The sequence below is a fragment of the Mesoplodon densirostris genome, chromosome 2, assembly GCF_025265405.1.
Source record: "Mesoplodon densirostris isolate mMesDen1 chromosome 2, mMesDen1 primary haplotype, whole genome shotgun sequence".
In the NCBI taxonomy this organism is placed as follows: domain Eukaryota; kingdom Metazoa; phylum Chordata; class Mammalia; order Artiodactyla; family Ziphiidae; genus Mesoplodon; species Mesoplodon densirostris.
In genome coordinates this window covers 161,019,172-161,033,097 of record NC_082662.1, presented here as the reverse complement: position 1 = coordinate 161,033,097, position 13,926 = coordinate 161,019,172, and the positions used below count along the sequence as shown (strand labels likewise).

Genomic DNA, 13,926 nt, shown 5'->3' with positions numbered 1-13,926 from the left:
AAGTTTTAGCCACAGCAATCAGAAAAGAAAAAGAAATAAAAGGAATCCAAATCAGAAAAAAAGAAATAAAACTGTCACTGTTTTCAGATAACATGATACTATACATAGAGAATCCTAAAGATGCTACCAGAAAACTACTAGGGCTAATCAATGAATTTGGTAAAGTAGCAGGATACAAAATTAATGCACAGAAATCTCTTGTAGTCCTATACACTAATGATGAAAAATCTGAAAGAGAAATTAAGGTAACACTCCCATTTACCATTGCAACAAAAAGAATAAAATACCTAGGAATAAACCTACCCAAGGAGACAAAAGACCTGTATGCAGAAAACTATAAGACACTGATGAAAGAAATTAAAGATGATACAAACAGGTGGAGAGATATACCATGTTCTTGGATGGGAAGATGACTATACTACCCAAAGCAATCTACAGATTCAATGCAATCCCTATCAAACTACCAGTGGCATTTTTCACAGAACTAGAACCAAAAATTTCACAATTTGTAAGGAAACACAAAAGATCCTGAATAGTCCAAGCAATCTTGATAAAGAAAAACGGAGCTGGAGGAATCAGGCTCCTTGACTTCAGACTATACTACAAAGCAACAGTAATCAAGACAGTATAGTACTGGCACAAAAACAGAAATATAGATCAATGGAACAGCATAGAAAGCCCAGAGATAAACCTACGCACATATGGTCACCTTATCTTGTAAAGGAGGCAAGAATACACAATGGAGAAAAGACAGCCTCTTCAATAAGTGGTGCTGGGAAAACTGGACAGCTACATGTAAAGGAATGAAATTAGAACACTCCCTAACACCATACACAAAAATAAACTAAACATGGATTAAAGACCTAAATGTAAGGCCACAAGACTATAAAACTCTTAGAGGAAAACATAGGCAGAACACTCTATGACAAAAATCACAGATCTTTTTTGGCCTACCTCCTAGAGAAATGGAAATAAAAACAAAAATAAACAAATGGACCTAATGAAACTTAAAAGCTTTTGCACAGCAAAGGAAACCATAAACAAGATGAAAAGACAACCCTCAGAATGGGAGAAAATATTTGCAAACGAAGCAACTGACAAAGGATTAGTCTCCAAAATATACAAGCAGCTCATGCAGCTCAATATCAAAAAACAAACAACCCAATCCAAAAATGGGCATAAGACCTAAATAGACATTTCTCCAAAGAAGATATACAGATTGCTAACAAACACATGAAAAGATGCTCAACATCAGTAATCATTAGAGAAATGCAAATCAAACCTACAATGAGGTATCATCTCATACCAGTCACAATGGCCATCATCAAAAAATTTACAAACAATTGGGCTTCCCTGGTGGCACAGTGGTTGAGAGTCTGCCTGCCAATGCAGGGGACACAGGTTCATGCCCCAGTCTGGGAAGATCCCACATGCTGCGGAACGGCTACGCCTGTGAGCCATGGCCACTGAGCCTGCACGTCTGGAGCCTGTGCTCCTCAACGGGAGAGACAACAGTGAGAGGCCTGCGTACCGCAAAAGAAAAAAAAATCTACAAACAATAAATGCTGGAGAGGGTGTGGATAAAAGGGAACCCTCTTGCACTGTTGGTGGGAATGTAAATTGATACAGCCACTATGGAGAACAGTATGGAGGTTCCTTAAAAAACTAAAAATGGAACTACCATATGACCCAGCAATCCCACTATTGGGCATATACCCTGAGAAAATCACAATTCAAAGAGTCATGCACCACAATGTTCATTGCAGAGCTATTTACAATAGCCAGGACATGGAAGCAACCTAAGTGTCCATCAACAGATGAATGGATAAGGAAGATGTGGCACATATACACAATGGAATTTTGCTCAGCCATAAAAAGAAGCGAAATTGAGTTATCTGTGGTGAGGTGGATGGACCTAGAGTCTATCATGCAGAGTGAAGTAAGTCAGAAAGAGAAAAACAAATACTGTATGCTAACACATATATATGGAATCTTAAAAAAAAAATGGTGCTGAAGAACCTAGGAGTAGGACAGGAATAAAGACACAGACATAGAGAATGAACTTGAGGACACTGGGAGGGGAAAGGTAAGCTGGGACGAAGTGAGAGAGTGGCATGGACATATATACATTACCAAATGTAAAACAGATAGCTAGTGGGAAGCAGCCACATAGCACAGGGAGATCAGCTCCATGCTTTGTGACCACCTAGAGGAGTGGGGATAGGGAGGGTGGGAGGGAGACGCAGAGGGAGGGGATTTGGGAGGATATATGTATACATATAGCTGATTCACTTTGTTATACAGCAGAAACTAACACACCATTGTAAAGCAATTATACTCCAATAAAGATGTAAAAAAAAGGGGGGGTTGGAAAGGATATAGGTAAGTTGTTTCCATGAAATTCTATTAATATAATTACAATTTAAATTTATTAGCTAGCAAAATGTTAGTAAAGCATTTGTTTTTCAGAAAACTGAAGAGGCTCAAACTATTCTGGAGAAAAACAAGAAAAAGTGTTCCTAAGAAATCCAAGGTGATTGGCTAGGCAACACCTTTTCAGTCCAGTGTGGTTCTTTTTTTTTTTTTTTTTTTTTTTTGCGGTATGCGAGCCTCTCACTGTTGTGGCCTCTCCCGTTGCTAAGCACAGGCTCCGGATGCGCAGGCTCAGCGGCCATGGCTCACGGGCCCAGCCGCTCCACAGCATGTGGGATCTTCCCGGACCAAGGCAGAAACCCATGTCCGCTGTCCCCTGGCAGGCGGACTCTCAACCAGGGAAGCCCCCAGTGTGGTTCTTTATGACATCACTGAATTTATCCCTGAATGACTATGACTGATGATGTTACAGTGATCATCAGTGTATATTTGGCTGAATAGGAAAAGTATCTTCAGTGCTTTGACTGGAACACCATGTTAACTAATACTCAGGGCATTTCTTCTCTGTCTCTAACCAATTTTTGACAATAAATGCTTTTTCCATTTGAGAAAGAAAGATGCCTTCTCAAGGACTATTCCTGATTTTTCCTCTGTTGTTTCTCTGCTTCTTCAGGGAGATCTTCTGCATTTGTGATGGTACTACCTGGAGAAAGGTTGGATGGGAAATTTTTCCAGAAGAAATGCATTATTTGAAAGTTAAGCCCTCTCCATCTCACTGTCTACCTTACCCTCTGGACAAACTATGCTACAATTTTGCTAGTATGGATATATTTCAGAGTTGTTTACATCTTATTTATATTTTAGTACAAGCTCTCTTTTTAATCCTGTCTGTTTTCTCTGCTCATTACCTGTGGGTGAAATGGAAGAAACACCAAAAAAAGGTGAATTAGTGATGCAAATAATAATAGTTATAGAATATCAAAGAGTTTAAAAGAAAGATTATCATCTTCTTTGAGAGAAAGAACCATGTCTTATTCTTCTTCATAATCTCCCCAATTTCCACCATTCATCCCCAGCATGTAGTTTCTTGCATATGTCGGGTGTTCAGCAAAGGTGTACTCAGTTAGAAGGTCCTTAAAATAACCTATTAATTTTAGATAGATTATTTCAAGTTATGAAACACACCAAGAAAGTAGTGAGCTACAATGAGTAGAATGCATAGGAAGTGAAGGTATCTGTCTGAGCCCTTAGGTAAGTCACTGTATCTTTCTCAGCTGCCTCATCCATAAAATTAAGGATATGGAACGACACCTTGTTAGATCCCTTCCCGATCTAAGAAAGCTAAGGATACAAAAGTCGGCATGTATTTTTTTAATAGACTGTAAACTAATTTCTAATTTCAGTATAACTTTCTGGAAAATAGCACTCAAACTAATTTCCCACTTTGCCAGTGACACCATATTTTGAGGCAATCTTAAAAGCTCAATGACCTTCACAACAATTAGATATTTATAAAATGACTACGATTTATCACATTATACCTTAAGGTTGTTTACTAAAGGAAAATATTTTACTAATATTCAAATAATTTCTCCCAGCAGAATGCTCTAATCACAGAAAGTACTTATGAAATGTTTGCCAATGGTGATAATGATCGCTATAACCTTACCCAAGGGCATATAAAAAAGAGCATTTCTTCTGCATTTATACCTTTCATCTACAGTAACTTTTTCTTTGCATAAACAAGTAACATGTGGTATTTGGAGTTTAAGTGTATATATCCAGAAAACAAATTTAATTTGAACTACAGTAATAAAAAAATCTCTAATATTTTTTTTTCTCCTTTTAGCTGAAGAAACAAGCCTCCTTAGATACAGCTGGTAATGATCTAGAAAGCCAGCCCATCTATAACTGCAGACTGGCGGCCACAACATCAATGCATTATCACCAAGTACCTGAATCAAGTGTCCCATCATCCTCCAGCTAAGAAAGTCAAGCACCAAAAACTAAAGGGGAAGAAGAGTGAAGGAGAAGGAGCCAGAAGATACTAGACATATCCATATGCAAATGTAGCTCAGTCCATTATGAAGACTACACAAGAAATCTATTGTGAGAACTCATGTAAGGACAAAAATGGTTCTTTGGGATCCTTTGTAAATTTTTTGCCACATTCTTTACTGAAACTTTCCAACAAAGTCTGGATTGAACAGTGATTTCTATTCAGCTAAAATGGCTCCATACTCATTAAAAGCACTGGGGAAAGACTGTATACGATCACTGCTTCATGTTTAAATGCTTTGTCCTTTTCAGTGCATTAGATTACTAATCATTAAGCAATCTGTAGAACAGAATCTTCATTTAGTGTTTCAGTAAATCTCTGATTTAAATAATATTTGTGATTTTTCTCAGTTTCCTGAGCAAATTTTATGGCCACACTGAGATGTTTAATTTCCCATCTCATATTGTTAAAATGGTATGGAAATACTAAGGAACAGATTAATTTTTTTTTTTGCGGTACGCGGGCCTCTCACTGTTGTGGCCTCTCCCGTTGCGGAGCACAGGCTCCGGACATGCAGGCTCAGCGGCCATGGCTCACGGGCCTTGCCGCTCGGCGGCATGTGGGATCTTCCCAGACCAGGGCACGAACCCGTGTCCCCTGCATCGGCAGGCGGACTCTCAACCACTGCACCACCAGGGAAGCCCCCAGATTAATTTTTTAAAGTATAAATGTTTCCATTTTCAGTAAAATAAATGAGGAATTAAGTATCACCACTTTTTTAATTTCAAACTTTTGTTGATAAGATGCCTCAGTTTTTTAAAATATTCCACACTTTTGTTGATCAGTCATCTCAATTTTTTTTTTAATGAATGGTTTCCATATTTTCCAAACAAAAGCTGAGAGACTGGCCAGAGACTAGGACAGATTTTCTTAACAACATGTTGAAGAATCCCAGAGAAATATACCAGATCTATAATATACCTCCCATCAATATAAGGGGAAAAAAACTTTTTAAAAAACAATCCTTTGTACAGTAATAGATAATGCTACAGTCTTTATAAATAACAGAAGAGAACAGTGCCTGCCTTGGGTTACTGTGGATTATTAAAAGTTTGTTTATGTAGAGAAATGCAAATCAAAACTACAATGAGATATCTTCTCACACCAGTCAGAATGGCCATCATCAAAAAATCTAGAAATAATAAATGCTGGATGGGTTTCCCTGGTGGAGCAGTGGTTGAGAGTCCGCCTGCCGATGCAGGGGACACGGGTTCGTGCCCCAGTCTGGGAAGATCCCACATGCCGCGGAGCGGCTGGGCCCGTGAGCCATGGCCGCTAAGCCTGCGCGTCCGGAGCCTGTGCTCCGCAACGGGAGAGGCCACAACAGTGAGAGGCCCGCGTACCACAAAAAATAAATAAATAAATAAATAAATGCTGGAGAGGGTGTGGAGAAAAGGGAACACTCTTGCACTGTTGGTGGGAATGTAAATTGATACAGCCACTATGGAGAACAGTATGGAGATTCCTTAAAAAACTACAAATAGAGCAAACATATGACCCAGCAATCCCACTACTGGGCATATACCCTGAGAAAACCATAATTCAAAAACAGTCATGTACCAAAATGTTCATTGCAGCTCTATTTACAATAGCCAGGACATGGAAGCAACCTAAGTGTCCATCATCGGATGAATGGATAAAGAAGATGTGGCACATATATAGAATGGAATATTACTCAGCCATAAAAGGAAACGAAATTGAGTTATTTGTAGTGAGGTGGATGGACCTAGAGTCTGTCATACAGAGTGAAGTAAGTCAGAAAGAGAAAAATAAATACTGTATGCTAACACATATATATGGAATCTAAGGAAGAAAAAAAGTCATGAAGAACCTAGGAGTAAGACAGGAATAAAGACACAGACCTACTAGAGAATGGACTTGAGGATATGGGGAGGGGGAAGGGTAAGCTATGACAAGTGAGAGAGTGGCATGGACATATATACACTACCAAACGTAAAATAGATAGCTAGCGGGAAGCAGCTGCATAGCACAGGGAGATCAGCTCTGTGCTTTGTGACCACCTAGAGGGGTGGGATAGGGAGGGTGGGAGGGAGGGAGACGCAAGAGAGAAGAGATATGGGAACATATGTATATGTATGACTGATTCACTTTGTTATAAAGCAGAAACTAACACACCACTGTAAAGCAATTATACTCCAATAAAGATCTTTAAAAAATAAAAGGATTTTAAATTATATAATGTGAATTTCACCTACAATAACTATTCATGAAGGGATGAATTAAATTCTTCACTATTTTCTTTTTGCATATATATATATATATATATATATAATCACAAAATCGAAGGTATTGACAGAAATAATGCTCCTAGAAAATACTCAATACAAGTGGACAATTATGTATAAAATAATCTACAAAGTATAACTCATCTTTTTCTTCCCAAATATGCTACCTTCCCTCAATTTCCTTACTTCTATTAATTCTCCCAGTACCCTTCTCATTTTACTAATAAGCAAGCTCCTTATGGCTGCCCTATGAATCTTCCTAAATATCACTCTAATCCCCTTCCTCGTCTACGTAAAATCTTTCAATGGCTTCCAACAGCTACAGAAATGAAATCACCTTAGCCTGACATTTGGGAGTATAATCTGACTGTAATAATAGTAGCATCATTCTTCGAGTGTGATCACACACCAGGCGTTGTGCTAAGTTCTTTATATCATCTCATCTCATTCTCACAACAACGCCCGCAAGAGGTAAGAGCTATTAGTGGCTCCCTTTTCTGGAAATTAAGACTGAAGTATAAAGAATTTAAGTATCTTGTCCAAGGTCACATAGGTTTCAAGTAGAGACACCAGTATTTAAACTCAAGCAATCTGATTCAAAAGCCCATGTACTTCTGCCTGTGCTGTAGCCTAGATGTGTAAATTATGACTTGCTATTCTAGTAAGGCAATCTCATCACTTTTTCCCCAACATGTCACTTTCATTCATAAGATTTTGCTCACACCCTTTCCCCTTACACTGTGTATGCAAATCCCACCCTTTCTTCAAGGCCCACCTCAACTCCACCATGCTCTGACTTCATGTTCTCTGACCACCCCATAGCATGTACCACCTGCTCTGCCTCTTTTAACCCTTAATTATAGTCTTTCTGATATTGTTATTTAACTCTAGAGTGTGTCTGTAGGTTATCATCCCTCACCTAACAAATGTCCAGAGGGCAGGAACAATTAATTGTACCACAACGGTGCTATGCTCATAGTGGGCATTTAATAAATGCTTGCTACAAAAACACAAATGCAGATAACTACGTAAAATGAATGCCATGAACTTCCTTAGTACTAGTTTTTTAACCAATGTTTGTATGCATACATAATTACACAGGTATATCTTCGTGAAATCTCTAAGCTCTATTCTACAGCATTACGGAAATGATGCAAGAAAAATATTAGTGAAACTCAAAACAGTACATAGTGGGCTTCCCTGGTGGCGCAGTGGTTGAGAGTCCCCCTGCCGATGCAGGGGACACGGGTTCGTGCCCCAGTCCGGGAGGGTCCCACGTGCCGCGGAGCGGCTGGACCCATGAGCCATGGACGCCGGGCCTGCGCGTCGGAGCCTGTGCTCCGCGGCGGAAGAGGCTGCAGCGGTGAGAGGCCCGCGTACCGCAAAAAAAAAAAAAAAACAAAAAAAAACAACAGTACATAGTTTTTTGACCTTTGATTAAAGCATAACATACATATAGAAATGTGCAAAATTTATAAGTGTACAGCTCAATGAATTTTCACAAATGAGCACACCTTGTAAACAGCAACCAAATTAAGAAAAAAATATTATGCCCCAGAAGTGCCCCTCATGCCACAATGATACATGCTATTCTGACTTCTACCACCACAGATTAATTTTGCCTAGCAAACCATTTTAAATTATTACAACTGTTTCTACCTGGGGAATCAAATATATTCCTCAAGTATGCCATTTTTTTAAAACATTTAAGGAATGGTCCACTCCGCCTAGGTCTCTCAGAAAATGGCCTTGAACATATTTTATACATATATTCTTATAGAAAATTATTGGTGAAATTGTTAGAAGGTGATAAATCAACCAGCTTCCAACCAATATAGTTTCTGTTAAGTACAATGTTTTAGGCCAATAGCAAAATAGCAACAACAACAAAAAAGGCAGATTTCACGTATTATCACCACCAGTGACTATGGTTAGGCCTACAAATAAAACATCTTGATAGAAGGTGAAAATGTTAATCACCTCTTTGCTTTGTTAAATACATAGCCTAGAACCCTGTAACTTGAGTCAGTTTTCTACTACCTTGTGAGTTTCCTTACCTGCCCAGTCCAGGAACTCAACACACTCAGTCTGGGAATACCGAGCAGCAACATCTCGAGCTCGCTCTTCCTGGAAGTTCAGAGATTCTATATCAACATCCAATTCCACCAGTGCTTTCAAAGTTTCCAAACGACCCCAGGCTGCAGCACAGTGTAGGAGTGTGTAACCTAACAAACAGAATGAGGATGGTCAGGTCAAGAAGACTGTGCTGTTTTAGGGTATTTTATGGACTAGAAGATCACAATGGCAATCAGGTATTGAACAATTACTACAGGCTAGGCACTATTCTAAGTGCTTTACATACAGTAAATTCATTTAGTTCATAAAAACCCCTATGAGGTCAGAACTATTATAATCCCTATTTTACAGATAAGGAAACAGAGGTCCAGAGAAGCTAAACTTCCCCAAGGAACACAGCCAGTAAGTGATGAACACAAGGCACCAACACAGGCAATCTCAACTCTGAGCTCTTCAACATCTTCTAAGGAAGATGGCAATCTCCCTAACAGTCATCTACTGGAACACAATTAGACCTATGACTTTAGTCTAAGGAATCTGCATCAACTCTAATTATTCTATTATTGCTAACACAATCATACAAATTACTACAACTGGTATGCCTTTGGTTTGGAAATTAATCATTTGAATTAAAATGGAAATTATGACCTATCCAATTAGAAAGCTATTTCTTAGATTTACTGAGGCAACTACCATGAGGTATAATTGTAAAGGTGAAAAACATGGGCGGCATCTTTAAAATTTTTTCAGACTGGTTTAAAAAAATCAAGTCAAAACTGATTGTTTTAACTTAGCCACGAGGATACATTTGTGATTCACTTAACTGGCCAAAGAGGCATGTAGCACTACAAGAAGCGTTGAGCAAAAGAATGAACTAGCATGTATTAAATGTATTAAGTACTAGGTACTTTATGGGTTACTACTTCATTTAATCCTTCCACTAACACTATGAGGTAGGTATTATCAGCCCCATTAAAGGATACAGAGGAAAGTGCAGATCAGAAAGACTATACCTTGCCCAAGGCCACACTGGTAGTAAGCAGCCAAAGCAAAATCAAACCCAGATCTGTTGCCAAATAAAAGGTTTATAAGGAAAAGGAAATAGCACTCAAATGTCTGCCACTGGTTAGAGTAGGGAAAGAAAGAACAAGGACTCCTCCACTTCCTTTCAGAAACCTCTCCCTTGGCTCCCTATTTACCACATTCCCACAGTCCTGGGTCTCAGACCAAGTTGTAAAGGATCTTTGTCTTGAGGCTATCATAACCAGAAGGGATAATAAAGAATTAATAAGGAATCAAAAGGAGCATGAAGTAAGCTACTCCAGGATCAGCCAAAAGTGGAATTACCTCCCCTCTTTGGCCCAACTCTTTTTTTTTTTTTTTTTTTTTGCGGTACGCAGGCCTCTCACTGCTGTGGCCTCTCCCGCTGCGGAGCACAGGCTCTGGACGCACAGGCTCAGCGGCCATGGCTCACGGGCCCAGCCACTCTGCGGCATGTGGGATCTTCCCAGACTGGGGCACGAACCCGTGTCCCCTGCATCAGCAGGCGGACTCTCAACCACTGTGCCACCAGGGAAGCCCCCAACTCTTTTTTTTAATGTTACAACAGTGAGACATTTCAGAACACCAAGAGATAAAGACTGGCCCAAGAATGTAATCATGGCTTTAGCCCCTACAAAATGGGGGGCCAAGAATTACCCAGATACCAACCTTCATTGTTCCTGCCTTCCAAAGATGCATTTCTTCAGCCAAACGGCCCAGGGCCCCTGGTTTGCTGGGAGAGGGGGACGCTATCTATGGAAAAGACACTGCAATAGCAGGAGCAGGAGGCCATTCCAAATGAGACATTCTGGGTCCTGATACTGCTTTTCTCAAGGCTGAAGTTACAGGCCAGGCCAGCAGTAACATCTAAATTTTTTTTGTATTTTTTAATATACATAGTTTAAAAACAAGAAAACATGATTTCTAAACAGACACAGGCTTTGACCAAGGAATTTAAAACCTATGGGTTTAAACCATGGGTTTAAAAAAAACATTGTATGTTTTCTTTTTCCCCTTGTGAGAGATGGTGTGTTTTCTAGAAGAAAACACACAGATCTTTGTACTATATGAACCCCATAGCCTTCCCAGGAAAAGAAGGACATTTAAATAAGATGATTTCAAAAGCATCCAGACAAGAAGGGGATTTTCCTAAAGTTCTCCCATAATATTGGCAATGAGTATTTGATCCCAGAAGGGAGATACAGAAGGTTACATTTAGAAATCCCAGCACGAAGAAAGGGACCATAAATGGAATTCTGAAAAATTGGGATTGGTTCTAAGAGAAAAATAATTTCTTTGTGGAAGACTACTGGTTACTAAATAGAGAGAGTCAACTGAGTAGGTAGTTCACAGTAAGGCAAAAGATCAGATAAGAAGAAAAGTAATCTTTTTCCTCTATGCAGGCACTGTTCTGTGTGCTTCACAAGTATCAACTCATTTAATCCTCACTACAATCCTATGATGTAGGCACGAGTATTTTTCTCATTTATTGATGAGGAAACAAAAGCATGGAGAGGATAAGTACTTTTCTCAAGGTTGCTATAAATTGATGAAGGTCATTAATAAGGTCAAAAACTCCAATGATGATAGTCACAAACAAGTAATAGGCCATGGAGCAAAATACTCACCTACCTAGAATATTTTTCACAATCTGCATACCACCAGCAGTACCAGACTCTTTGAATTCCCCAAATCATGTTGTTTCATGCCTCTATAACTCTGCATATGCTGCTTTTTTCTGATACAGTAATTAGAGTAGCAAAATTAAAAATAGAAGTATAAATTTTATATTTACTTAGCATTAATACTGGTATTTTGTAAAACTGAGTTCAGAATTCATTTTTTTAATTAGTGTAACTAATACACTTTATTTTTTATTTATTTATTTACTTTTTATTTATTTATTTTTTGGCTGCATTGGGTCTTTATTGCTGCACGCAGGCTTTCTCTAGTTGTGGCGAGCGGGGGCTACTCTTTGTTGCAGTGCACAGGCTTCTCATTGCGGTAGCTTCTCTTGTTGCAGAGCATGGGCTCTAGGCACGCGGGCTTCACTAGTTGTGGCACGCGGGCTCAGTAGTTGTGGCACACAGGCTTAGTTGCTCCATGGCATGTGGGATCTTCCCGGACCAGGGCTCAAACCCGTGCTCCCTGCATTGGCAGGTGGATTCTTAACTGTGGCACCACCAGGGAAGCCCACTAATACACTTTAAATACGAAAATGTATAAGCATAAAATATCAGATAAAAGCACAACTATCAAACAGGAATATTAAGTATATATTGTCATTCTATTAGCAATATAAATTGTCAGATAAAACAAATCAAAATTAAAGATTAAAAAACAAATACTAGGGACTTCCCTGGTGGTACCGTGGTTAAGAATCCGCCTGCCAATGCAGGGGACACGGGTTCGAGCCCTGGTCTGGGAAGATCCCACATGCCGCGGAGCAACTAAGCCTGTGCGCCACAACTACTGAGCCCGCATGCCACAACTACTGAAGCCCGCGTGCCTAGAGCCTGTGCCCTGCAACAAGAGAAGCCACCGCAATGTGAAGCCCACGCACCAAAACGAAGAGTAGCCCCCACTCACCACAACTAGAGAAAGCCCACACGGCAACGAAGACCCAATGCAGCCAAAAATTAATTAATTAATTAATTAATTAATTTTTAAAAACACAAATACTATAAAAATGAAGAAAGTATAATCATGAAAATTGCAAATAAAACATTATTTGATTTTTTAAGTGTGTCAATGGTATCAACAGGATATTTCTGTACAAGTTTTTTCAGCTACTGAAGTTTTTCTCACTCAATATTAGTTGGAAGTAGTTATAAACCAATACCAAATATTTTCCTTCGAATTACCTCAACTCTAATTTTAAAAGAGAGAGATATCTCCGAACAGCTTTTTGCTTTTTTGATAGAATGGCAATCTTTTTATTGAGAGTAAGTTGTAATCTTTATAGCCAAAGAAAACATTGCTGGTTCATATTTGTCTTTTTTAGTTTCCACATATACAGAGAGAGATTCCATTTCAGTTTCCTGATCAATTTCAAAACTATGAGATTCACATTCTACTTGTTTGGGAAGTTTGTGAACTTAAGAATTATTCTTACAATAGAAATTTTGTAATACCACAATATGGACCGTTTAAGTTTGTAATCTTCAGTTTGTCTTTTTATATACACTGAGCAATTAAATCATTGAAATTGTTCTCAACCCATAAATGACTCTGATATCATATTTTTTAAATACCAAATAAAACTATTATACCCATAAAAAGGCCAGCATTTCATTACCTAAAATAGTGGGTAAGTATACCAGAATAACAACAATATTGTAACACTAAAATCTGATACCACAGTTACTATACTGCCTGCCATGACCAATCCTTAAACCTCCTTTGTCTGGTAAACTCTTGGTCATTCTTCAAGATTCAATATATTGGACTTCCGTGGCAGTCCAGTGGTTAAGATTCCACGCTTCCACTGCAGGGGGCGCGGGTTCAATCCCTGGTCAGGCAACTAAGATCCCGCATGCTGTGCGGTGCAGCCAAAAAAAAAAAAAAAAGATTCAATATATCGCCTCCTCTGTGAAGCCTTCCTTGACCATGTCCAACACTTCCACGTAAAGTTGACTAATCTCTCCTCTGAGCTATCACTGTATCCTGTCCCACTGTATATTAATTATCTATTTACACATCTGTTTTCTGCTAAACTGTGAACTTGTCCAAGTTTGTTGAATTCATTCATCTTTCCCCAGTTCCCAGCACAAGACCTGTCTAGTCCTCCATCCTTAACAAATGTTTGCGTATTGTATGGAAAGACAGAGTTTAAAACAGTAATTAGTTCCGATCATGCCTGTTTGAGTATGGCCAGGTTTAGAGACCAAAGCCTTGCCAGAACCAGAGGAGGTTCCACCATCAATAAACTGCAACCTGCACACACCTGTCCTTGGCTCAAACAGAAAAAAAGGCACTTCCCAATACACCAGAAGTCAGTAGTACAGAGAGCTGAGACTGTAAGAACTGTTTCATTCTCCTCCCTTTGGATAAAAAGTGTCCAATTCTTCAGTATTTAAAAGGAAAAGAAATCCTGAAAGCAAATGTGATCCATCAATCACCTGGAAAATC

General features: G+C 39.1%; 2 protein-coding genes across 4 annotated transcripts in view; one reads left to right on the top strand and one right to left on the bottom strand.

Annotated features, from left to right (window-relative positions):
- Nucleotides 1–13,926, bottom strand: part of ANKRD45 (ankyrin repeat domain 45) — a 55,957-nt gene that overhangs the window by 30,602 nt on the left and 11,429 nt on the right. For all 3 annotated transcript variants that reach the window (XM_060088571.1, XM_060088570.1, XM_060088569.1), the window contains exon 3: nucleotides 8,736–8,903. In XM_060088571.1, the coding sequence (XP_059944554.1) occupies nucleotides 8,736–8,903 (168 nt within the window). The remainder of the gene's footprint in view (nucleotides 1–8,735; nucleotides 8,904–13,926) is intronic.
- Nucleotides 2,991–4,424, top strand: TEX50 (testis expressed 50). The gene is given in 3 exon segments (XM_060088568.1): nucleotides 2,991–3,314; nucleotides 4,223–4,312; nucleotides 4,314–4,424. Coding segments are annotated over 3 exon segments (525 nt in total).